The 27,750-nt window shown below is 35.7% G+C and overlaps 1 protein-coding gene across 1 annotated transcript in view; it reads left to right on the top strand.

The window, feature by feature from the left end:
- The window catches only part of ITPR2 (inositol 1,4,5-trisphosphate receptor type 2), a 469,109-nt gene that overhangs the window by 214,404 nt on the left and 226,955 nt on the right, over nucleotides 1-27,750 (top strand). Inside the window, exons 32-34 of the mRNA XM_055318489.1 lie at nucleotides 48-173; nucleotides 13,137-13,265; nucleotides 14,456-14,576. Coding sequence (XP_055174464.1) covers nucleotides 48-173; nucleotides 13,137-13,265; nucleotides 14,456-14,576 — 376 coding nt within the window. The remainder of the gene's footprint in view (nucleotides 1-47; nucleotides 174-13,136; nucleotides 13,266-14,455; nucleotides 14,577-27,750) is intronic.

The following is a 27,750-nucleotide window of genomic DNA, read 5'->3' as shown; positions in this document are numbered from 1 at the left end:
GAACGATGAAGAAAATTCACTTTCTTCTGTATTTGAAACTTGCACAGGTTAAAATTGCTTATGTGAATTTTGTTAACCACTGTTACGTGGACACTGAAGTGGAAATGAAAGAAATCTACACAAGTAACCACATTTGGAAATTATTTGAGAACTTCTTGGTGGACATGGCAAGGGTGAGTTAAACTTTCACCATGAAATAACTACTTCATGCCTAGATTATTGATACGTATTTTGACTAAACAGTATTAAAGGTCTGGATGAAGATTTGGAATTAAACCCTCCAACTTTGGATGTAATCCATTACATTCAAAAAGCTGTGCATATGTTTCACAAGATTGTGAGATATAATGAGTTGGCATGCACAAAATACCAGCATAGTGTGTATAGAAACAAGGTGTCTGTTTCTACTTTTACAATGGCTATATCAGTTTGTTATTAAATGGAATTTATTTTTTTATTTTTTTTATTTTTTATTTTTTATTAAATGGAATTGTAGTGGCCTTTTTACATTGGTTGAGGAAGACATTGGCAGAGGTCAATTTGTTTTTACCTTCTTATCATGGATGTGATTACAAACTGTAGATAGAAGAGATATAAGGAGGCCTCGACCCTTGCTTTCAGGCAGATAGGTGCTTGACCAGACTACCCAGAGCTTAGCATTTCTCAGTGTTGCCTATCCATATTTTCCTTTGGGAGAGTGCTCCAGTAATTGAACCATCCAGTTTCTTCACTCATTGGTCAAAATAGGTTCTGCTTTTTACTGAGTTCATTTCCTTTTGTTTAGCCTTTTATTTTGGATGGGACATGTGGAGCTAGTTGGCATTTTCTAGATATTGTTTTTGAGTAAAACTGAGTAAATGAATGAATGAATGAAGAAAAGAAGGAAGGAATCTTCTTTATAGATAGCATTTAATTTTAGTTAGTATGTCTCAAGCCCCCCCCCCCCTTTTTGGCAAGTTGAATTATTGTCATAAGATACAGGGTCTATTATTTTAGGGGTTTTTTTTATCTTTAGTTTTTCCCTTTGAAATGAGGGGACATGAATGTTCAAATAAGAATCTCACTAGTAAAAGATAATGTATAGATAATCCTTAGACCTGTGAGGGGCTGCCCTAGCTTTTTTGGTTCTCTACATTCTTGAGTGCTGGCAGCTTTACACAGGCCTTATTTAGATGTATTTTGGAGGAGAGGGATTAGTGAGGTCTACATTCTCACCATCTTATAAGAATAGATGCTGACTGTTATTCACTAGTTAACTGCCTCCCTACACCCTTTCTGGAAGGAAGGAAGACAAAAGGAATATAATAAAATATCTACTGGAGACTAAGATGTCAGGCTTGCAGATGAAATATGCTCATTTTACCCTCGATGTGGTATAGTATGAGCCAAATCCACTATGTTTAAGCATGTGTGAAGTAAGGCAGTTCCTGTTTTACTTCATTTATATAGAATGAAAAGCCATCATTACGTTTTGCAGGTAGACCAGCACCTGTGGAGAAATCACCTTGTTTTACACACGATTTTCATATCACTCATATTTACCCCTGTGTCCTTGTGAAAGCTCTTGTATCTGATGGGCTGGAGGTATCTATAGAGACCTTGAAGTAAAGGATGGTTTATATGCCGATGACTGAGCTTTAAAATTGCACGTGCAGGAAGATATTAAAGAGATTATAGACTGAATTGCAGAGTTGCACAGTGCTACGGACTAAAGATAAGCTTGAAAAAGACCAAGGTCACATTCTAGACAGCATGAGCTACAAAGCTAAAAGGATTTTTATTTTTTAAACCAAAGAAAGCTGATGGTACCTGCCACTGGTTATGCCACCTTGGAAACATCCTTGCCACTGATGTATTTATAAAGCTAAGATGTATTTTTTTTTAAAGCATGCATGCTAGGAAAGGTTTTTATTTTAACTATTTTGATTTAGTAGACATTTAATGTTATTTATTTTATAAAAGGCAAAAGGCTTGAAGGGAATTTTGAGATCTTTCTAGTCTATTTACTCATTATAATGTCTAACCACAATAGCTTAGCTATACTGTAAATAGCATTTTTTTCTTTCCTTCTGGTTTCCCTCTTATTTATATTTTAAAACAGCAGATCTCTTATCCCCTTGCCAAGAATGACAAAGAATCACCCTTCCTATTTCAGGGAAGGGAAAGAAAATCTGATTTTCCATTACTGGGCTTTGTCTTTCTCCTCTTGAAGAGAGATTAAGGAGCCATCACAGACTCAAATTCAAATACAAAAAAAAATTGTTTAAATAAGTAGAATGGTGGCCTTCTAGGCAAATTTTCAGTTGAGTAGATCAGTAGTTCTCAAACTTCAGTTAGGATCAGAATTATTTGGAGCGTTTGTTAAAACACAGATTGCTGAGCCCCAACCCAGAGTTTCTGACTCAGTAGATGTGAGTCTGTGCATTTTTAACAAGTTCCCATGTAATGCTGAAGCTGGTGGTCCAGGGACTAAACTTTAGGAACCACTGCAGTAGAATATGTAGTTTAAGAGTAGGTACTTTAGAGGTATTAGCCAGACCAGAGTTCACATCTAGATTCTTTCACTTCCTAGCTCTGTTACCTTGAGCAAAGTACTTACCTCTCTGACTCTGAGTTTCCTTATTTGTAAAATGGATACTATAACACATTCCTCATAGGGTTATCAGGAGGATTCAATGAGATTATGCATATAAAGCTCTTAGCAAATCTGTGGCACTTACTAAGAGAGCTGATAACATCATCTATTTCATCCACATCGTGGTAACATCACTGGTATTATTACAAGGTTATATGTAGCCTTTAAAGCAATTTCAACAAGCTTCCTCAATACCTATACCAAATAAGAATGTTGAGGATAACCAAAAGGAGGACCATCCAGTATAGGCAAGAACCAGAAAACATGTCTGTGAAATTGAACATGCACAATAATGACTTGACATAGAGATGGGCTAATTCAGAGGTTCCCATGAAGTGATGAAGCCCTGGAACAGCTGATTTAAATCAATGAGAAATAGCAAAGGTAATATGAGGAAAGATATGTGGCAAATTGGACCTAAAGAATCGTAGGATCTTAAGATTGGAACAGACTAGCAGTCATATAGTTTATGCTCTTCAGCACCTGCCTGTATATTTCTAATAAGAGTGATCTCACTATGTTTTGAGACAACTGGTGTCATTGCTACATAACTTAAATTTATTAAAAACTCTTAATATTGAGCCAGATATTTATGTCTTATGATTCTTGCCTATTTCTTCCTTCTTAGCAACATAGAACGATTCAATTCAGCAGAGATGTAGGTATTTACCATAAGTAACATATTCTCCTTGCTGATGATCTACTTTGAAATAATAAAATTATACAATTTAAAGAACTTAAGACCATCTAGATTGACCTCATAATTTTGCTTCTGGGTTCTAGAGAGATTAATTTGCTACCACAGGGTGGCTTGCCTAGCTAGAAGCAGAGCTGGGAAATCTGCTGTGGTTCAATCCAGTGCTTTTTCTCAAATTTGTTCTGAGCTCCTTCCTATTTTCAGTACACTTTGGGGTTCTCTCTAATATGTCAGTGTTCTAAAAGTATGGCATTTGGGATGGAACCCAGTGTTTCAGGCAGGATCTAGCCAGTGCAAGGCAGATGATTATTTCAGTAGAAGTTTGGAGAACAATCTTACTTAAAAGGCAAAAGAAATATTAATATGTAGTGGCATTCATGCCACCTTCTACCTTTCTCTTCATGTTGCTCTGGAATCATCTCTACCAGGTTCTTTTTGTTTACTCTTGGGTAAAGCTCTCTAAAGAGTCTTAATTAGTATCTTTCATATTCCTGTTTGTACGTCCTTACTTTTTATTTTGCTAAGACCCATAGAAGAAAATCTTTCTGAAAAACTGTTTTCTTTTAAATATATTTTTAAAGATTTTACTCATTTATTCATGAGAGACACACAGAGAGAGAGAGGCAGAGACACAGGCAGAGGGAGCCATGCGGGACTCGATCCCAGGACTCCAGGATCACGCTCTGGGATGAAGGCAGACACTAAACTGCTGAGCCACCCGGGCTGCCCTGAAAGACTTGTTTTTAAGAAACTGGTGCTAGGATTCTCACACCTGATTCCATTCTGATTTCCTGACAGACAGTATCCATGTTCTGGAAATATACCCAATTTAGGGAGGCAGCAAAGGTATTTCACTCATTGAAAGATGTCCCACTGTCTTTCAGAGCATTTAACAGCAGCCCACTTTGGTGTGTGTTCCAATATGGAATAAAATTGTTATTTATAGGGCAGAAATGCTTCCCTTTGCCTTTGTAACTCATTGTTTTTTCAAAGTCAGGGGATTTGAGTCATTAGAAAGCACCTGAAAGTGGCCAATGTTAGCCTCAGACTACATTTTTTCTTTTGAAGAAGTTTCCAATTTTGCTATCAATTTCAAGATTTTCTAATGGTCAATTGTACTCTAATGATGTATTGGCAGAAATTAAATTAGACCTAGAAATAATTTAGAGGTGCATCTAAATGCAGTGTTGCGTCATTGCCTTGTCTATCACTGCTTAACAAGACAAATCAGAGTATTTTATTTTCAAATAGATCACTTGATTGAGCCATTCTCTCCCTTTATGTAGCTTACCAAATAGGTCAGAAATAGGAGTAAAGGTAAATTTTATATGTACCTTGAACCACACTTTCCAAGTTCTTTAATTTGATGGAATTGAAGTTTTCTTTGGTTGATGACTTGATTCTAGAGATTTCTTGACTTTTTTAAGTTGAATGAGCCATTGAAATGTCTTATTTTAAAATATTCTTTTTGTAATGGCCTTATTAGCTAGCATTGCAGACAAGTAAGGACTATATATTACTCTATAAACCTTACCTTTTTGTGACCCTTTCCCTCAGTTATAATTCTATTTTTTCTCCTCAACTTTCAGGCCAAGTTATTGTGGTGTTGTCCAATGGAATGAATATTTGACTATTCTTGATTGATGGTTGATCCCTATGCTGCATCCTACTTCTTGCTCTTTAAATCATGAGCAGCATTTGTCATAGTTGATCAATTCCCTCCTGAAACACTTCTTCACTTGGCCCCCAGAATATACTTTCCATTCTGCTTGCCCCCCACTCATTGCCCACTCATTCTTAAGTTCCTTTGCTTTTTCCTCTGAATTTTTCTAGATTCTAAATATTGGAATGTGATAGACTCAAACCTTAGATTTACTCCCCTGTCTATAATCCCTTGAGTGCTGATCTCAATACTCTCCTGTCCTTAATACCAGACTGACTGATGCTTGGATCCTTCTCCTAATGTCCAGTCTCACATATCTAACTGCCTGTATGACATGGCCACTTGGCTATCTAACTTCCAGCTCCCCATTCATTCCTATATCCCACTAAAAATGAATTCCTTCTCAAGTCTCTGGCTTCTCAGTAGGTGACAATTCCATTATTCAATCTACGTATTCAAGCAAAAATTCTTGGTGTTAACTATAAACTTTGTTTCCTTACACTCTAACTCCATTCCTTTAGCAAATTCTACAGACTTTAACTTAAAAATATTTAAAAAAAATATTTAAAATATGACTACTCCTGAACACTTCCATCCCTACCTTCTGCTCCAGAGTACCATTAACTCTCATCTGTATCATTGCAGTAGCCTCATAACTTGTTTCCCTGCTTTCACACTTGACCTCCTTCATCTATTCTTGATCCTTCATCTACACTGCAGCCATCATGATTCAAAAGAGGAAGAAGAATGTTGGTTCAGGTCACTCCTCTGCTTAAATTCTTCCCAAAGTAAAATAGCTGCATGATTTGGCCTCTCTTCTGGCTACCCTTCCCCTTGCCCATGTCCACTTAATTTCCCCTAGCTAGCTCTCTGTTCCATCTAATGGCCATCTTGCTGCTCCACAAATATGCCAAACACATTCCCATCTCAGCACCTTTGCATCTGCCTGGGATGCACTGGTCTTCCAGGTATCCTCAAGACTTCTTCCATGTTCCTGCTTTAAAGTCTTCAAAGAGGCCTTCACTTACCACCCTGTGTGCAGCAACTTCTTCCCTCTGCTCCCCGCCCCCCTTCACTTGGCTTCATTTTTCTTCGTAGAGCTGATCTCCATGTGACATTTTTGTGTGCATTTGTATTTGTTCCTACTGAAACAAACACAGGGACTTTGTCCATTTGGTTTACACCTGACCTAGAACAGTGTCTCACACATAGAAGATCGTATGTATTTGTGGAATAAATAAATAAATAAATAAATAAATAAATAAATAAATACATGTCCACTGAGGTGAAAAATATTTAAGAAGTGAATTTGAAAACAAAGTAAGTGTAGTCTTCACATTGAATTAAGTGGGCATGTCAGTGGAATGAAATAAATATGCATAAACAGAGTTTTACATATGTAAGATATTAATATATGATAAAGAAATTATTACCCACTAGTAAAGAAGTATTAGTTATTTTCAGGGATGAGCAAACTTTCTCCATGAACAGGAAGGTAGTTAATATGTTAGCTTTTCAGACCATTATCACAACGGTTATAGCCATTACTAAAGGGAAGGGTGCCATAGACAATATGTAAACAAGTGGATATAGCTAGATTTGTCCAATGGGCTGTAAGTTTGCTTATGCATGGATTATTAAAGTAATAATATAAGCTCCATTGGGGTAGTAATTCTCATATATTTTATTCACTGACAGATCCCAGGTACATAGAACATTCTTGGCATGGAATGGACATTCAACACAAATTATTGATTTGAACTAAATCAAAATGATCTTTGAGGACACTGGCTATTTGGGGTGTAATGAACTCAGCTTCTAACCTAAATCATATAATAGCATAAATTGCAATTAGATTAAGATTTTAGAGGTAAATGTGGAACAATAAAAATGGATGCAAATGTAGGTGACTATTTATGTCTTTGGATGAGAAGGTTATTTTTAAGCATGAAAGCAGTGAATGAGAATAGTTAAGGAAAGTAATAGACATTTCATTTTTTTGAAAATTTCAAATATAAGCACATAGAGTATCACAGATAGAAATAAAAATACCAAAATAAGGAAAAAGTTACTGAACATTTTTTTAAAAGCTTAATAATCTTTACATAAAGAACTTGGAGTGCCTGAGTGGTGTAGTCGGTTGAGCTTCCGACTCTTGGTTTTGGCTCAGGTCATGAACTCAGGGTCATGAGATTAAGGCCCACGTCTGACTCTATGCTGAGTGTGGAGCCTGCTTGGGTTTCTCTCCCCCTCTCCCTCTGCCACCCAGCCTCTAAAATAAATAAATAAATAAATCTTTAAAGGCCCAATGCTTTAAAAAGAAAAAAAAAAAGAATATATACACACGCACACACACACACACACACACACAGCACTAACAACCTAATAATGAAATGGTCAAGACTCAGGCATTCATGATTTATAGAGGAAGAAATACAAGTAAACCTCTGAAAAAATAGTCAACTGTTAATAATTTTTTAAAAATACAGAGAGGAATAAGATCCAGTTTCTAACTATCAAAGTTGTAAGGGCAAAAAGATAAAAGTAAAGAGATAATATTAAATGTTGGTTCACATACTTTGCTGATGAGAATGTAAATTCATGCTGTCTTTCTGAGAAGCGTTTTGGTAATACACTAAAAGAAACCTTCATACCTTTTTAATGTGTCAAATAATTTACCTTCCAAGAATCTGTCCTCAGGAAATAATTAGAAATGATATCAAGGATTTATGGTCAAAGAAGTTCAACAGGCTTTTATAATAATATACAGTAAGAAATAGTTTCAAAATTTAATAATAGAGAAATGGTTCAATAAATTATGATATATCTGTAAGATTGATGTTATAGATCATTGAGATTATTTTTTGAGGATGCTTAGTAATGTGGGATGTGCTAACGGTTGAGTGATGAGTATAAAAACAAGACAAAACTGGTTATCTAGAATAATTTCGTTACGTAAAATATAAATGGCAGAGTGCACAAAGATTAGAAGAAATTATTCTAAAAGGTTAACCATGGTTTTATCTGTATTTTTGTATCATAGATAATTTTTGTTTTCCATTTTGTGATTTTCTATATTTTTTCAGTGTTCCTACAATTAATATATATTGATACTAGAAAAATATTATCTTTTTAAAAAATGAATGTAGACTTCTAAGAAAGCCAATTGAGTGTATGAACCGATGACTCACATAAAGAGAGATGTAAAAAGTGAACGTTTGGAGGTTTTGGCCTCATGAATGAAGGAATGCAAATTAAAATAAATATGTGATATCACCTCAGCTATTTAGAGGAACATGTGTACTGTCTACAAGGAATACAAAAATGATCCTTAGGATTTGTATTCCTTGAGTGTGTGATCAAAATTATGTTACGGGCACTAGAGTTACCCTATCCTGTAGAGTAGCAGCTTGCCACAATTAAATTTAAATTTTAATTAGGTAAAATTATATCAAATGGAAAATCAATTCCTCAATAGCATCAGCCACCTTTCAAGAGCTCAATAAACACATGTGTTGGACATCACAGATATAGATTTCCATCATTGGAGAAAGTCTTATTGGAGAGTGCTGCTCTAGCATATAGCTTTAGTAAGTCCATCTGTCATCTTTGAAAGAGTAGTGGTCACTTTTAGAGTGGAGGAGAGAAGGGATATTGTATTTACAAGGGGAGAAATGTCAGACAAAATTATGTCTAGAAATGTTTCATATTTGTTTCTCAGCAAATGATTTTATACCTACTATGTACTTAGGTCCTGCATGTGGAGTGATGAGCAAGTCAGACTAGCTTTCCATGTCCAGGAACTTATATTCTACTGGTGGAGACAGATTTTCACTTGCTCTTCCCCTGGAAACCTCCAAAGCTGTTTCCTCACTTCCTTCAATTTTATGTTAAAATATCACCTTATCCAGAGAGGTTCCTCAAGCAAGTTAGGTAAAATAGTAATCCTCAACCATATCCACTCCTCCTGCAGCATAAAAAGAAGCTGTACTTATCCCTGTACAGCTTGCCCTTCTTTACTTTTCTCTAGAGTATCCTATTTGCTCTATTTTCTATTTTCCATTTATATTATGTATTTATTAATTTGTCTATTGGATGCCTTTCTTGATTAGAATAACTCTTATAGAGTAGGGACTTTGTTTTGTTTGATTCGCTGTCCTGACTTGTAATCCAATATTTAGCTTTAATTTAAATAATAATAATTTAATAATTTAAACAAATAATTTGAAAAATAGTGATATATGGAGTTTGGGATTATTTTAATATTTTACAGATATTTTAAAATATTTAGAAAATAATGACACATGGAATATACCAGAGAGATTTAAATAGTAATTAGTGATATAAGACAAACCTCAAGCACCCTAAGAGTGAGACAAGAAATCAGTATTTAGTAAATGTTTGGAGGACAGGTGGATATCAATATGGGAAGAAATTGATCAGAATAGAATCCATGAGTTAGGTCACTATAGCAGCAAACTCTCAGATAGTGTAAATAGTTAAATGGGATCAGGACACATACATGGATGGAGGAGGACTCCAATAAAAAACTAGAACAAAATGTGTAGGATATCCCTTCTGTGGAGGGGAGTTTTTTTCTTTATGTTAAGTAAATAGAAATGATCTAAAGAAAAAATAATGGGCAGCCCCGGTGGCTCAGCGATTTAGTGCCGCCTTTGGCCCAGGGTGTCACGCTGGAGACCTGGGATCGAGTCCCATGTCGGGCTCCCTGCATGGAGCCTGCTTCTCCCTCTGCCTGTGTCTCTGCCTCTCTCTGTCTCTGTGTCTCTCATGAATAAATAAATAAAATCTTAAAAAAGAAAAAGAAAAAATAGTGCCTGAGTTCTATTTTATTTGACACAATGAAATGTGATGAAATGAACATTCTAAATAAAAGTTCGGAATGTGAAAAATATATGTGAAATGACAGTCAAAAAGAGCTTATTATGAAAAATATGTTAAAATGATACGTAATGTATCAGTCATTATCCAGGTCTTACTTCGAGTGGTTAGAAGATTTGAATCATCTGTACGTGACAAAATATAGGCATGAAGTGATTACGTGGAAAGTGCCAAGGCTCATTAGTGATGCCAGAAACACAAAATGACTTTTAGGTATCATTAAGCGGGCAAAAATAGTGATAATTTACAGTTTGAGCAGTCAGTTTCAGCAGGAACCAGATGGCATCCTCCAGGAGATCTGGGCAGTGTGAAAGTGACCAAGAAGGCACAGGGGAGCACCCAGAAATTGGGGACACTGCAAAGCTATTTGCACCCAGGGGAAGACGCAAAGGCAGCACTGTTGTGATTGGGGAAACTGCGGTAGAGCTCAGTGGGAGCTGCACCCAGAGATGCAGACACTGCCAAAGCCTCTGTGAGGAGAAAGAGATGGGATTGGAGGCAGAGACCCAGTAGGTACCTGAATTCTTATTCTTCCACTCTGTTCTGCCAGGACCATACAGCAGCTGATCCCAACCAGAGCCTGAAAACAAGAGCTAGTTGGTAGTGATGAGGGACCATCCTGTGCATCTACAAATAGGTTGTTGATAACATTGTCTGTTTATTACTTTAGGGTCTCAGCCTCGCAATGGTATAAAACTGCCTATATATCCTCAACTGCTGACTCCTCTTTTGGTAGAATATATGCCAAAAATCTGAAAGTAAATAGAAGAATTTTGCACAATTCATTATAGTTGCAAAAAAATTTAGGAAAATCACATACAAGTCTGGCAAGAACGAAATAAACTAGGAAAATAAATAAGAAAAATGATTTGTATTTTTGGTTATGTGTACCTCAATTTATTACAAAAATGGATTAAAACATGATGGTGATTGATATGATGGAATAAATTTAACCTTTTAAAATAAATGTTTGGAGAGTCACATGGGGCATGCTTTAAAGGAAATAGTGGTATGTGAATAATATGTGCAAATAGATTGAAAACTTGAAAATATGTGTATTACACATAAAAGTTAATTTAATGTGATATACTATTTTTGAATCATTTCCAATGTTTATTGGAGTGAGGCAGTAAAAATAAATAAAAGACAGGCTGGATAAAGAAATACTGTTATTTTTAGGATTCTTTTTTTTTCCCCTGGAAAGTTTTAAAAGCTGGCTTCTTATATCTCTTGCCTATCCATGATATTGCAATGTAGGATGCAACGTTCTAGAGGTGCAAAAATATTATCATTCATATGGGGCAGAAAAAAATCTCGAAAAATTGTTTTGAATTTCTTGTTCAAATGCATTGAGCAACAGAGTCCACATAGTTTTGTAAACCAGCTTTTTGAGGAAAGTCTTTATCTAGAAATAGATTACTTTTACTAATCCATTGACTAAATAAAGCAAATTTCTAAGTGGTTCTTTAGCAAATGTCCAGTTGCAGGTAATTCAATGTGATACCACAATAACTCTGCAGAACCCCACACAATTGTGTGAAATGTCACTGGATGAGGAAGGTTATTTGAGCTGGTTATTGTAGAATTGGTTGGCTACCTCATCATCTTTAATATATTTTTATCCTACAAATCAGAACATTTCAATGTAAAAGCTAGTAGTGGAAGGATACGAAACGAAATAAATCCTATATAATTTCCATCATGGGAAACCCAATTTTATATTAGTTCTGGGACCACATTCAATTTTAGTTCTGATGTTCCACAATTATAACCTAACTCAAAGTTAACCTGAAACAACATGAGTCTTTCTATTCTTTCTTACTCTTTCATTTTAAAAATCAATTGATTTATTCATTTTCCAAACATTAATTGAACATGTTTATATGCCAGGCATTATGTTATATTCTGGAACCCTAACTAAATGCATAATTTGGCATGATCTGTTTCCTTCAATTGCACTGTTCCCTGCAATAACTGTGAGATTATCTCTAATACAACCCTGTCAGGTAGGTGTCATTTAATAGACAAGGAAAAAATGAAGAGCCCTGCTGGGAAGTGACTTAGAAACAAAGCAATCCCTCCCTGTCCTCTTTTTCCTCCATTCAGCAAATACTGTTATTTCCCCAACCAAAACACTGGGACACCTGTGTGAGGAGGGAAATTTACTCTTTTGTGAGCTTATTTGTGTGAAAGATTTTAAAGCAATATGCAATATAAAATTAAATTATAGTTACTTATTCTTTTGATTAATCACCTTACTAAAAAGAAAAAGAAATGATGCAGAAATTTGGATTGTCTGAGAACATCTGAAACATCTGGCCACCATATTTTCCCCACCATCACTGTGCGAATATTTAAACTTTGTTACTTTGCCCCAGTTTTTCAAGAGTTTCTCACACCCTGTGCTTTCCCTCTCCCACTTTCTTCTTCTTTTTATCTTCATGTTTCTTTTTATTACCCAGCTTTTTTTCATTTGTTTTTAATCATGTATCTAGCTTTTGCAATTTGTCTACCCTGACATCCTTGGAAATTTGTGGTTTGTTTCACAAAATGACCAATTTCTGCCTCACTTAATCACATATAAAAATCAGGGCAGGAACCAGGCCTGTGTTCTTTTCTGGTCTATCCTTAGCGTGAGTATGGTCTCTTCTTGCTCAGCCCCACTCAGAAGGAAGCATGCAAAGGCACACTCCCATGCTTCCCAGAGAATCTGTGGATGAAAAGGTCAAAAGTGTTGGAAAGAGCTTTATCTTCTTTTAGCTTTCTGTTTTCCTTGCCAAATATTTTCTGTTTGCATCCTCCAGTTTGGGCTACGTATTATAAGTGAAAATATGAAGAATATCCATTAATCACATTCACCACTTTCTTAGAATGACTGTTTCTCTTTGATTTCCTCACATTGAGTGGAAGGGTGGTTTTCCAGCAAAGTCATGCTTGGAGACAGAGGGAGAAGGTTGGTGTACAAGAGTAGGGAGAAGCAGAGTAGGGACGAAGGGACTGGAGGGGAGGTCTATGAAAGAATTCTGATCCAAGGATAAAATGACAACCAATGTAAAGGAGCAGCTACACCAGAATGATGAAAATTTAATAGATTTTCAGCAAAAATGTGTCTATTCAAAGCAACTTTCAAAAGCAGAAGAAATGTTACAAATAACAGTATCAGATCAATTTTTACAAGGTTTCAGTTAGAATTCAAAGATGTGATAAGATATATTGAGCTGTTCAATTTTTCTCTCCAGGTTTGCAACACAACCACAGATAGGAAACACGCAGACACCTTCTTGGAGAAGTGTGTTACAGAGTCAATAATGAACATTGTGAGCGGCTTCTTTAATTCCCCCTTTTCAGACAACAGTACCAGCCTCCAGGTAACCTAAACAAATACAGGAACATTCTGACACAGAATTTATTTTACCATATTTGCATAAGAAAAGACTTTAATCTGGTCAGCAAGTCATTTCCTACACTTCTGGAGGTCACTTTTCTCTCATATTATTGATGTTTAATCCATTTCTGAGTTTACCAAGCTTTATTTTTAAGAAGCCTCATCTTCAAATTGAATTATTCCTGTTCTTCCTTCAAGCGTAATAGAAACATTCATGTCAGTACTTTGTCTGTTTGCCAAGTGTTGCAATAAATGATTCTTTAAATGGATAGGCATTTTGACTCAGTAAATTGACTTTAGTAATTTATCCTGAAAGAATTAGCAGGAATTTACATACTGAAATTTTCATTCAAGTATTTATAATACTTACAAATTGACATCAACCTTAAATGACCACAAATAGCGGAATAGTTAAATAATGGTGTATCTGTCGTCAGATGCCTTGTTACATAGCAAATGGAAATCATGTTTTAAAAGAAATATTTATGACTAAGGATGATGATTATGAAGTAATATTATGTGAAACAGTCCCTAGAATTGCATTATAGTATCATCCAGCTCTGCATGTGTAAAGAATATATGTGCATATATACACAGAAAAACTCAGGAAGTAAATATCTTCAAAATGTTGATACTGATGATCTCTACATGGTAGGGTTATTGGTGATTTTCATCTCTGTGGGTCCCAAAAATTCTGTAGTAATTTTGTATTATTTTTATAAAAAATATCATTTTTTTATTATATTTTCTTTACAGAAAACTTTTGAACTATTAAAACCATATGAAATTGTTTTTATAGGTCAAAATTGTTGTCTCCTGTCTTTGCTCATCATATGAAACAAAAATATATAATCAATCAAACAAACTCAGAACATTGCTTTATTTATATTTGGAAATAAACCAGAGATTATTAAAAAAATATACTTAAATTCATGTGTTTGGCTTCAAGAAATGGCAATTTTTTTCTGATTAACAATATAATTAAAATGCAAGTAATTGATTTTCTATTGCATTTGACATGGTGCTTGTCATGAATGGGTACATAATAAATATTTGTTGAATGAGATATTCTGTAAATGGCACTGATGAGCCTATTTTGAAGAGCCTTTTTGATAATGCATAGATGCCATGTTAGGAGTTAGGCCTATTTGCATACTTTCTTTTTGTTTTCAGACACATCAGCCAGTTTTTATTCAGTTGCTGCAGTCTGCCTTCAGAATTTACAATTGCACCTGGCCAAATCCAGCACAGAAATCCTCCGTGGAGTCTTGTATCAGAACTTTGGCTGAAGTGGGTAAGTCAGAATGTCGAGTTTTACTTACTCTTACATTTTGTAAAGAAATCAGACTTTTGGCTAGTAGCCAATACAAGCAGCTTCCCAGTTTACAACTTAATAAAGGTATGGTTTCTCTAAAGCTGAAGAGGTTTAGAACTTCAGAACTGAAGAGCAAACAGTTCTGAACATTGCTTACTTTTGGGGAAGGGAATATAATTATTGTATTTCTTTTTTCAAATATTAAAAATTTATTTATTGAGTTTTAATTGTATTTCTAATCTTAATATTGTATATAACACTCTTAACATAGCTTGGTAAGATTTTACAGGAATGAGTTTAGTTTAATTGTTATCTCAGATTTCATTATGGAATTGTCTTGTCTGTTAAGTAGCCTGACATACTAATACCTTCATAGGGCAGTGGGACCTTTTGAGGGTTTTTTAGTTTTCTAATTTGGCCTGAAATCCATTAGTATTAACTAAGGGCCTGTTGTATACAGAAGCCTTCAGAAATTACAAATGAAATGGAAGGCAAAGGGATGATTATAGCTAAGTGAAAGTTAGTAGATTTTAGAGGGGGTTTCTCATAAATTCCTCTTCCCTCCCTCCCTCCCTCCCTCCTCTTCCTTCTCCTCCTTCTCCTTCCTTCCTTCCTTCCTTCCTTCCTTCCTTCCTTCCTTCCTTCCTCGCTTCCTAGTTAATTAGGGCTGTTCTCCAGATGGCGGAGTGGAGCAGGAGAAAGAAATACTAGACTTAAAAAAAAAAAAAAACAAATAAACAGATGTGCCTGATCATTTTCTCAACTAATGCAGCCCTGGGAAGGGCAGCTTATAGTGTCTGTCATCACCATTAACATTTATTGAGCACTCACCATGTGCATTGCTAAGGAATTTACTTGATTTGTTTCATTTAATACTTGGATAGGTTCTTTGGTAATTTACATTGTACAGTTGAGAAAAACAGAATTATCCAGATTAGGTAACTTGGCTAGGGTTATAGTATATGCTCAGTAAATATTCGATAAATGAATCAATGATTTAACTAATTAATGACCATGTAAAATTGTTTTGTCTTTCTCCCATCTGCAGTTTGACCTAAGTGACTATATATTAACAAGATTTAAGACTGATCAAGTTTAATTTGAACAAGTAACAAACTTAAGATAACCTAAGGGATCCATTTAAAAATTTTATTTTTACTTTTTTTTCAACTTAAAAATTTTAGAAGTAAGAAACTTAAGGGAGTTCATCTCAGTGATTAATTATAAATAAGTATCAAACTTGACAGATTTTCTGTATACCAAAAAGAAACAGAGACTACACTGTGTAAAACACATTATTCACAATTGCAACAAAAATATCAAATACTTAGAAGAACAGTTAACAAAAAACATCAGAGAATAATAGTATAAAACTTTTTTGAGGGCTATAAAAATGTTTAGTAAATGAAGAGCTTTACTATTATTGGATTTAAAAAATTCCTTTTGTGAGGATGCTAGCTCTCCTCAAATAACTGATAAGTTTAATGCTTCAACAGCCTGTGGACTCTCCTCCACACACATCCTCCCTCCTCACAGCCCACTTGGCCTTAGATACCACATGTGGTGTCAGACCCTGCAAGGATGTGTCACCTGGGAGTGTGGTCTCTGACACTCCTCTATGAAGCCACCCTCCTTATCTCCTGTAGGTTCCAACAGTCTACCTCAGGCTGCTGAGGGACCTTTTTTCCACACGGGGTGGCCTCTGACTGTGCTGGGTCACTCCTTCACATGCACACCCGCATCACCTTTGTTACCCTGTACCAGGCTGTCCCCGCACCCCGTCAAGTTCTGATTCTCCACCCTGTGCAGCCTCCACTGCACAGGTACCTTCCACTTCTTTTTGGATTCAGAAGCTCTGGGTCACTTCATCTCTCTGTGCACTTCTTCCCCAGTGCTGACACCTACCTTTGCTCTGCTTCTATAGATTTTAGGACTAAACCCTTCAAGAAGGAAAGGGAAGAAATAAGGAGGCCACAATAGGTATTGTGTCAAAAATAAAGAACACAAAAGAGAAGCTCATTCTTACTTTAAAAAGATCCACATAACAAAATGTCCAGATGGATATAAATAAAATATTAACATTGATTATCTCTGAGCAGTGAAATTATAGGTGAATCTGGTTGTGTCATTCATGCTTTAGTGTAACCTCTGAGTTTTTAATAATATACTTTTCAAGCTATAATGAAACAATACTGAAAGCATTTTTATTTGGATGAAATCATCTGTGGAATATACTAACCATTAAAAGATAAAATCCAAAGGAAAAGCAAAGAAATAAGCTGATGTTATTTCTTTTTTCTACATAGGAGTACATTGTCTTTGCTGCCAAGTGTATTTCTATATTTTACATTTTAAGGCAGCCTCCCCTCGTCTTCCTTCTTTTTCTCTCTATCCTCCGCCTCTTCCACCTCCTTCTTTTTCTTCTTGTCCATCTTGTCCTCCCCCTCTTTCTCTCTCATATTTATTTAGCAAATGCAGTGGTGGTGGTGGGGGGAACACCAGTTGGCCCTACATAGAACGTAGAAGGCATACTGCTCATAACACTTAAAAATTGAGATGAAGAACGTTAAGCCATAGAGGAGACCCCACGCTGTGCCTCCCATCTCAGTTCCCACTCCAGTGGTTTCTTGTGAAGTCAGACCAGTTCTTGCACAGCAGGATGGCTGAGCTTTGGGGATTTAACATAGTCATCAATTTATAAAACATTTTCTAAATAAATAAATAAATAAGTCAGCAATACTCTCTTAGTCTCAAGATAACCTTTTATTTCTGTTACAGGATTTCATTTTCTACCAAACTTCTGCTGGCCCAAACCTCATGAATTAGCAGGATATTTTAGTGACTTTTTGTATGCTTTAAAGAACATGTGTGGGGCAGCCCGGGTGGCTCAGCGGTTTAGGGCCGCCTTCAGCCCAGGGCCTGATACTGGAGACCTGGGATCAAGTCCCACGTCGGACTCCCTTCATAAAACCTGCTTCTCCCTCTGCCTGTGTCTCTGCTCTCTCTCTCTCTCTCTCTCTCTCTCTCTCTCATGAATCAATAAATAAAATCTTAAGAAAAAGAAGAATACGTGTGATAGGAAGTCAAAAATTAATTATATCTAAGCCTGTAACCAAGGTAGGTTTGGAAGAGTGAGGCTTTGGTGTAAAATCTGTTTTACCTTTGTGAGAAGGCCCATTTTCTTTCTCTTCCTGGGTTGTTCTTTCCACTTGGAGCAGTTAGGAAGCTCTAGAAATTCTATCCCCATGATCCCCTTGCATGTGTACCATAAGGACTTCAATTAGAAGGACTCCATAAAGGACTTCCTTCCTGGACCACTGGAGGAATTATTCAGTGTTCTCTCCTTGTGTCTTTCATCACCTAAAGAAATGTGCCGCCAGAGTAATCTTGAAGTGAAGTTCTCTCTGTTGGTTTAAAAACATCAACAACAGAGTCCCCAGCCTCCAGCACTATCCCTTTGTCTAACAAACTGAGGACAGACTTCTTGTCACATTCATGGCCTTTACAGCACAGCCCTGCCTCACCTCTTTGACCTCCTTGCTCTCTGATTCCCCACACCTGTGTGACAGTGGACCAATCTTATGCCCCATGCCTTGCTCGTGCTGTAACTTACTTTCTCAATCTCGGTTTCCTTCTTTCTCATTCTCTTTTTTCTTTTTCTTTCTCACACCAGTTTCCACCATTGCTACCTGTCATCACCTTTCCTATTATTCAAAAATTTTTATTCAAATTCCTCTATGAAAGCTATTCTTTTTTTCTTTTTTCTTTTCTTTCTTTCTTTTTTTTTTTTTTATGAAAGCCATTCTTAACTCTCACATCTAGAGCTGAACTTGTCCCCATTTGACCACTGACACTTTTCCTATGGTCTTTGTTTGATCATGGCTTATCCCATCCTAAGTCCTCCTCTTATTTCCCCTATTAGACTTCGAGGGATGATGATTATGAAGTGCCAGTCACAAAGACATGAATAAGAAAACCATTGTCTAGGATGGAGAAAGTGAAAAGCAAATCCTGCTCTGCCATAATTAGACCACATCTTCTTTTGTTTGTTCATGGTTGCTGTGCCTAGAAAAACAGGATCAAAATGAAAGGCATTCAGAATGAGCATCCACAATAGGAAAGTGACCTAAACCCACCTTATTGGATAGTGATTGAAAATATTTGAAATATTTAGGCAAAGGAGAGAAGTCTGAGGGAAAACAATAATCTTTCAATCTTTGAAGGTGATAATGGACTTCTTTTTATAGGAATAGGGTTATAACTAATATATGGCAGCTGCAAGGGGCAGATTTTTGTCCCACTCTCAAGAACAACTATTTTACAGTCACTACTCTTTTAAAACCTTACTGGTCATGTTTGATTTTTCTCTTTTGTTCACTTCCATTAAAGAGCAGGTTCTATTGGCTCCACTTCCAAAATACATTTTTTTCCCGTATCTTGCGTGACACCCTTGTCCAAATTCACCATCATGTGACATGGGTTACAGAACCATCTTCTTACTGAACACCTACCTCCACTCCTGTTTTGCTACCATCCGTTCCCTACACAGTATTTAGAATGATCTTAAAATGTATATCAAATCGTTATCACTTATCTACTGTTATTACACTTGAAATTTGTATTCCTTACCATAGCTTAGAAAGCCCTCTATCATCTGAGCCTCCTCTTCTTTTTCTACCTTTCCTTCACTCTTCCTCCCCCAACTCTGCTGCTCCACCCACACTGGTCTTCCCCCTGTTTCTAATCCATACCAGATTTTTTCTCATCTTAGGACATTTATGTGGGCTGTTTCCTCTATCTGGATTCTCCCCCCACAATTGTCACATACTTAGAAGTGCTCAGTGAAATGTTCCAGAACATCCCATATACAGTGTCCCAGCCTCTTCCTGCTCCTTACCCTATCTTATTATTTTTTTCCTCTTAGCATTTTCACTATTTGAAAGCATCTTGTATATTTAGTTACTTTTCCATCTTGTTCTCTGCTTTTCCTCTTAGAAGATAAATTATGAAAGCAGGGACTTTGCGTTATTTACTGACTGTTAGGACCTGGAAGTGCCTGGCACTGATAACGCAGGTTAATGAGTGTTTGTTGACTGAAAATAAACCATGGGCTAGGAATATTGCAAATAGTGAAGCTTAGGCTTAAATAACTCATCCAACTAATAAGTAGTTGAGTTGGGGGGTATCTGGGTGGCTCAGTCTGTTAACCATCTGCCTTCAGCTCAGGTCATGATCCTGGGGTCCTGGGATCGAGCCCTGCATCGAGTGGGAAGCTTGCTTCTCCCACTCCCTCTGCCTGTCACTTTCCCTACTCATGCTTAAATAAACAAATAAAATCTTAAAAATAAAAGTAGTTGAGTTGGGTTTAAAATCCAGATTTTTCCGAGTGTGAAGTTTGTGTTGTACTGCATTACCCCAGAAGTCGTACCTTAGGAAGCCCTAACATATAAAGTAGAACTTGGTAGTTTGGTTTGCTGAGTAGGAATTTATCAGAATTTTACAACTCAGGTGCGAAAATCATTTTTGTGTTTCAGTGACTCTTTAAGAATACAAAGAGGCTCTACCATTTAACACAATTCAAATATGTTAGAATTTATAATGTTGGAGAAAACAAAGAGGATACATACTTAAGCAAAAGCCAAGAGAACACTGTTTTTATAAAGGAAATGTTCAGGGCATTTATAAATTGGTAAACACATTCGTATAAATGCAAATATCCCTTATAGATCTTCCTCAACTTATGATGGGTTACATCCCTACAAACCCCTCCTAACTTGAAAATATCCTAAGGTCTAAAATACATTTAATACATCTAACCTACTGAACAAAATAGCCTAGCCTAGCCTGCCTTAAATGTTCTTGGGTCATTTACATTAGCCTACGGTTAGGCAAGATAATCTAACACAAAGCTTTTATTCTTTAATAAAGTGTCAAATATCTCATGTAATTTATTGAATATTGTACCAAAAGTAAAAAACAGAATGATTGTATGGATGCAGAACCCTCATGATTATGTGACTAGTCAGTGGAACTGTGGCTGCCACTGTCCAGCGTCATGAGAGAGGATTCTACTGCATATCACTAGCCTGGGAAAAGATCAAAAGTCAAAACTCAAAAGTACAATTTTCTACTGAATGTGTATCACTTTTGCACCACTGTAAAGTCGAAAAATTGTGAAGTCAAACCACTCTAAATCAGGAATCTTCTGTTGAGTTAACATTTATAAAACACTTCACAATTTGTAAAGTGCTCTCAAGTACATAAGCTCAACTCATCTATCATCAAAAATTCTTAATTCTCATTGTTATTTGTACATTAGATACAAAAGGTAGTAAAAGGAAGAGCACTTCTTTAGTCAGTGCTTATATTGCTGAGAGCAGTGAGTGTTTATTGAGTGTCAGACAGTGTGGTAAACTTTATGATGTGGGCATACTTTTTACCCCATTTTACAGTGAAGATGTGAGTTCAGCAAGGTGAGGCAGCTTGTCCAAGGTCACACAGTCGGGTGGGGACAGAGCTGGGATCTTCTAAATGGATAGGCTAACAGACATTTGTGATGTTCTACTATCACAAATCAGTTTAAACAAGCCTTACCTGTTTTATGCCTTTAAGATACAAAATACAGATCAAGATTACCATCTTGATTTAAGGGTATGTGAAATGAATGCATACAATTTTCAGAAAACTTAAAAAGAAGGTAAGGAGATAGTGAATTAAGTTAGTAGGTGTTTGAGAGGAAGTCCTCATAGAAAAAGAGCACTTCCTATCAGTTATTTGTCTTTTTTTTTCCTTAATGAATACTCCAGAAACTTTTATCAGCTACTATCAGATGTATTGAGGCCATGATCAGTTGTGCATTTATTATGTCACGTTCAGTTTTTCTGATAAAACTTCATAAGCATTTAAAATGGAAGCTGGGGCAGCCCGGGTGGCTTAGCGGTTTAGGGTCGCCTTCAGTCCAGGGCCTGATCCTGCAGACCCAGGATTGAGTCCCACTAGGGCTCCCAGCATGGAGCCTGCTTCTCCCTCTGCCTGTGTCTCTGCCTCTCTCTCTCTGTCTCTCATGAATAAATAAATAAAATCTTAAAAAAAAAGAAGCCCTAAAAATCTATAGAACTTTAAAAAAAATAAAATGGAAGCTGTGATCAATTGTGAATGTACCATGTGTATCATGTTAGGTTTATCCAAACAAACTTCCTAAGCTTCTAAAAGCTGAGATGCTTTTGAAGATTTGTATCTGCAGAAATTACCAATCATTAACCTCCATTGCTACACTTTCTTCCAATTTATGTCAAATTTGAAATTGGTAGGAAGATACAGGGTCTTAAGTGATAATAAATGTGAATTCCCAGGCAATGTCATCAGCTGCAAGGGTGCCTAACTGGAATGTAAGGCATACACATGTCTATCATTCTCTACCCTGAATAACGTAAAGTAAGGCTGGTTTGGGAGCAAGTCAGGATGGAGACCTCTGGAATAGATGCACACCATGGTGTTCACTGAGATTTGAGAAATGTTAGGGCCATTAAGGCCATGTCTTTAATGCTCTTGGTCAGTTCCTGTTCCTCAGTTTACTCTTGTATAGAAAACACAATAACACATGTTAGAAGTAATTTGAGAAAAAGAATCCAAAAATTACTCCCATATTATTTCACTTAAAAAAGAATTTTGCTCCATGTGTTTCATAATCTTCAAATGATTTGGGGGGATTAATGTTGGGTACTTTGTTGGCAACAGAATCTTTTTTCCAAATGGAAATTCTGTAAAATATCTTCTACAAATGGTTTGAATAATGAACATCAATCTTCAAGCCAATTGTTCCCAAAAAATTTGAACATGTAGAAAATAGTAACCCTTTGAGGAGAGAAATTCAGTGTCTATTAAACAACCAAATCTATTTTTAATCTACCTAGGGTGTTACAGTTGATTGTATGATGAGTTTGAAATAAGGCACCCCCATAACTCTAGTTTTTAAAAACATTATTCCTTTTTAAAAGTTAAATCTGAATAAGCTACAAGATAGGACAAAATCCTATAATCTTTTTCACGTATTCATTGATTCATAATGATCCTTGCTTTCTGAAACATACTATTTTAATTGTTTGGCAAATAAAATCTCAAACTGTATTTCCTGCCCTCAATAAATTTCTAGTACATTGGGAGTAAATATAACAGGTACAGAAATCACAGAGCAGAATAAGTGTCTTAACTAAGCAATACTAAATACCTTATCTGTTATAGTATTAGAGCCTGAGGTAGTACCTAAAGCTCAGTAGATACTCAATAAATATTTATTGCATGAATAAAATAAATGGATGAATACAAATAAATGAGTCAATATCCTACTCTTATCATTGACTACATAGTATCTTATTATGTGCCTATATTCTAAATTATTTAACCCTATTGGCTAGATATTTATGTTGTATCTAATCATTTCATATATGAGGGAGAATAAGGTAAATACCTATGAATAGAATTTCTGGGTATTTAAATTTTGACAGGCACTGCCCTCTTTAGAGATCATTTAATTTACATGTCACCAGTGATGTAGGAGAGCATTTTCCCCCTTGATAACATGTCATTATCAAATTCTTAGATCTTTGCCAATCATACCGTTATCGATAATATCCTTATAAATATAGTCATGGAAAATATCATTATAAATAAAAGTATTGTCATATATGTTTCTCTTTTAATGAGTGAAGAAAAAAATCTATCCATATTATTGAGTCATTGGTATTTCCTTTCCTGTGGCTTGTCACTTCTTATACTTTGCTTACTTTTTCTAAAGGTTTTTTTTTTTTCTTAACAGTTTCTTAATCATTATAACCCCTTATTTGTTAAGGAAATATGCTCTTTGCCCATAAGTAACAATTTAAAAAAGCTTTTTTCAATTGTCATTTGAATTTTTATTTTATTTTTGGGGTGTACAAAAATTTATTTTCTATTAGGCTTACAGGTTTTCTTTCATCTTCATGATGGCCTTGATCAGTCTGAGATGTTTTTTAAATTCCCATTGAGAATTTTCATGGTTTTAGTTTGTTTGTGTATTTGGTGGGGCTGTGTACAATTTCGAACTATCTGGAATATATTTAGTTATAAGGTAGAAGGTATGGAATCAGCTTTATTTTTTCCAGATGACTGGTCAGGTGTGCCAATACTAGTTATTGCATAACCCATAAAATTATAGTCTTTATTCAATTTGGGGATTAAGTGAGTATACATGAGTGCCAAACAGGAAAGATGCATTTCATATCTTTAATGTTCTTTGCATTTAACAACACTAGTGCTTCGGTAGAGACTTACTTCGTATATCGTGACATGGTACAGAAAAAGACACCACTGCCCACTCCATTACACCTTCCTTGTGCACCAACTGTTCTGGTTCCTGTGGGCCTGTCCCGTAGGGCTTGACAACCAAGCAGGTGTTCTAATTACTGCTGAATCTTGCTGTTCCCTTCCCCCCTACCTGTCAGTTTATCTATCTAAGCATTTTTTTCCATGGCACCTATCACTGCAATATGTGTGTTCTCAGAGATTTTGTTCTGGCAGATACCATCAGTGATTTTGTCTAATTAAAAAATTTCGCATAATGTGCAATATTTAATGAATAATAATTAGAAATAGACTTCGATTACATCTGAAAATCACTACAAAGACTAGTCATATCCAGAGAATCTTCAGGATTTATAAGCCTAATTAGTAGCTTAGCCAAATCATCAAAATACCTGTGAATAAAGATAGCTCATTTTAGGGAACTAGCTATCTCTAGGCAGAGCTCCACAAAAGATAAATGCGTTAATAACAGCCCATCCTTTCTACTATTAGTTTCTAGAAGAACTCCATATACTTACTCTGTGACAAAACATCCTTAGCAAGATAGTATCCCAATTGCATTCTAATTTAGAAGAGAAATAAGAACATTTCTTTTTTACATTTTAAGCTTCAACGGGACTCTTTCCATTAAAGCACACAGTTGAAGTTAATGTTACAGGCCAGAAGAATGACTGCTGTAGTAAATTCATTAGTTCTTTCTTAATGAGAGGGGGGGGGAATAGCCAGTAATTCCCAAAATACATTCTAGTTCACATTTCAATATACTGTACTATTTGTACCAGAATTTTCCTAATTTAATAAAAGCAAGCTAAGTTTGGATTATATTTTTGTTTGCATTTGAAAAATATTCTAGTTATTGTTTTGTAAGTTATATCATGAATTCGTTCTTTTCCTAGTCACAATTTTCTTTTCTGCTTTAATTTTTCAATAATATATGGAAAGCTAATTAGCATTGTCAGTTTTGCTTTTGAATTAATATTTATAATATTTTGACAGTGCAGAGAATATATTTCAAGCCATACTTTTAAAGGGATTAATATTTTTATAATTGCTTGAAAAATTTCCATCGTTATTTCCATGGCTTACTTATTTTAACTCAAATTCTCTTTTCCCCAATTGCATAGTTAATTTTCTTTTATTACTTAGAAATTGTGATTTAGCTCTTGGCTAGAGCTTACCTTAGTCAGGAGAAAGTAAAGAGCTTTTCTTTTATTCAGTTAAATTGTAATGCACAATTTGTGCTAGGATTAGGACAGGAGACTAGAAAATACCCAAGTAACGTAGTACAATTTGGGGAAAGCAAACAAACAAATGAAAAACCTTTTCGACAAAGTTTGGGATAGCTAATTCTCCTGAGCCTCGTCTGTCCATGCTGTTGGCCATAGTGGAGTAGTGGCAACAACATCTGGGGTGGGTGTGTTTCTCCTGAGATCACTAATTAGAAGCTTGCACTGCTGAGAACAGCAGAGGTGCTGCCATTGGACTGCCTCTCCACTGGTGTCATTAGAAAAATATTCATTGAGTACTTCGCGTAAGTTCTATTGATAGCAACAACGCTTGCTTGATGGTCAGTTGTATCTCATGTACCTGATTCCTAAAGGGGAGATAAATCCCAATTCCCTCCTCTATATTTTAAATGTTGGTGTAAACTTCATTATAATATATTTTGATGAACATTGAAGTTTATAAATTTTTGTTTTTTCTTTGCTTTGAAAATAACATATAACAGCATTGTCTTCTGTTTAACTTTCGAATGTTCAGAGCAAGCCCAGCTTATGTGTGAAGCAGCCAGAAAGGGATGGAAGTCTCGCCAGGATTTGATCGTGGTGCAGGATTGAGTATTTATAAAAATATGTGCAGCTTGGCAGTGCTCAGGCCGTCTGTCCTTCAGATGGAACAGGAGTGCCGTTGCTCTGTGTGTGTAATGGACATAAATGGAGACAACGTATGCTTTGGAAAAGGGACATTTACAATGACTATGGGAAACCATTCCCTAGGGAAATCTGGTCGGTGGTGCAGTTGATTCTTTAGGGTTACCTTAGAGCAATATTTATTATTTCCTTAAATTTCAGCTAGAGCTCTTATTTAAATTGGTACCTTCTTGTGTTGGTAGCTAAAATTACCTGTTTTCAAGGAAGTTTTAAAGTATCTTTCAACTTCAGAGAATTTTCACCAGTAGAACTAGTACTGCCTACTGTTGTTGTGGTTTCCTTTTATTATATGAAGCAAGACCATTCTCTCTTTCTTTTCGTTTCATTCGTTTAAAAAAAGTCTTCCAGAGACTATCGTGGTTTCTATATCATATCCTTATATCTCTGTCTCTTGATTTAATAGCTGTAAATAATATCTGTATCTCCATGCTGAAAGATAAGGAATATAACATTGCCTTCATTTTGACCTCTTCTCTCCCACTCTGTGTTCTAATTACTGCTTAGATGATTGGTTTTATGTTGTTATGATTTCTGAAATTTGTATTCTATTTGGAAATACAATGAAATCTTTTATAGGATGATACAATTTAAAAATCAGTGATCAGAGCTTATAATACTCTGATACATAAATATTTTCTTCACTCTATAGCAATTAGAGACAAAGATGTTGTGTGATGATATTGAGACTTTACCAACTGGGAGAAAATTTCCTAACCATTAGTATCTAATGGATCTTCCTTCACTTGTGTCTTGCTTTTTCTTCTTCAGGTTCATACTCAGTTGCCATGATTTCTTGTATTCACTTTGACACTTTCTTGGATTCCTTTCTCCCTTTTGTTGAGTGATTTTCATGGTGGGTTTAGAGAAAAAATTCTGAGACTCACATGTTCTGACATGTTTTTAATTCAGATATCACTTTTGATTTTCAATTCAGATGGATATAAACTCCTAGTTTCAAAATTTGTTGCCCATTAGCTCTTAAAAATATTATTCTGTTGTTTCTAGCATACAATACTGATGCTGAGAAGTTTGGTGTTGCCAATCTCTTTTCTATAGAAATCCTCTTTTTTCTCTGGAAGTTCCTGCATTTTCTCTTGGCTGTTGGCATTTAAATTAGTTTTGTCGGGCAACCATAACAGATTTCCAGAAGTAGGTGGCTTACAATAATAGAAATTTCACAATTTTGGAGGCTAGAAGTCTGAAATCGAGGTGTCAGTGGCGACATACTGAGACCTCATGCATTTTTCTTCAATTCCATTGTTTGCTGCCAGTCCTTGGCATTCCTTGCCTTGAAGCTCCATAAATCCTATCTCTCCCTTGATCTTCACATGGCATTCTTCCCCCTGTGTGTCTGTTTCTGTTACCTCTTTCTTATAAGAACACCAGTTGAATTGGATGAGGGCCCACCCTAATTTAGTATGACCTTGTCTTAACTTGAATACATTTACTAAGACCCTATTTCCAAATAAGGTCACATTCACAGGCACCTATGATTTAGACTTGAACATATATATTTGGGTAGCACAATCAACCCATGATAGCAGTGTCAGTTTTTACCAGAATATGGTCAATATGCTTATTTAATCCTGTCAAACACACAGTGGGCCCTTTCAGTTTGAAGACATGCATCTTTCTTCAGATCAAGCAATTGTCATTTATTATTTTCTTAATAATTTCTTCCCTTCTATTGTCTCTGATATTTCTTCCTGAAACTTATATATTTTAGATATGTGACTTCCTGAATGACTCTTTCTATTTCATATTCTCTGTTTTATTATCCCTTTTGATCTTTTATGCTTTATGTTCTAGAAGATTCTTTGACTTTCCCAGATTATCAACTTGGTCTTTATTCTTATCCTTTTCTTTTTCAGCCATTTTGAAAT

Source organism: Nyctereutes procyonoides, unplaced genomic scaffold (genome assembly GCF_905146905.1).
Source record: "Nyctereutes procyonoides isolate TBG_1078 unplaced genomic scaffold, NYPRO_anot_genome, whole genome shotgun sequence".
Lineage (NCBI taxonomy): Eukaryota > Metazoa > Chordata > Mammalia > Carnivora > Canidae > Nyctereutes > Nyctereutes procyonoides.
The sequence above is the reverse complement of the archived record's forward strand: the minus strand, read 5'-3'. Positions and strand labels throughout refer to the sequence as shown.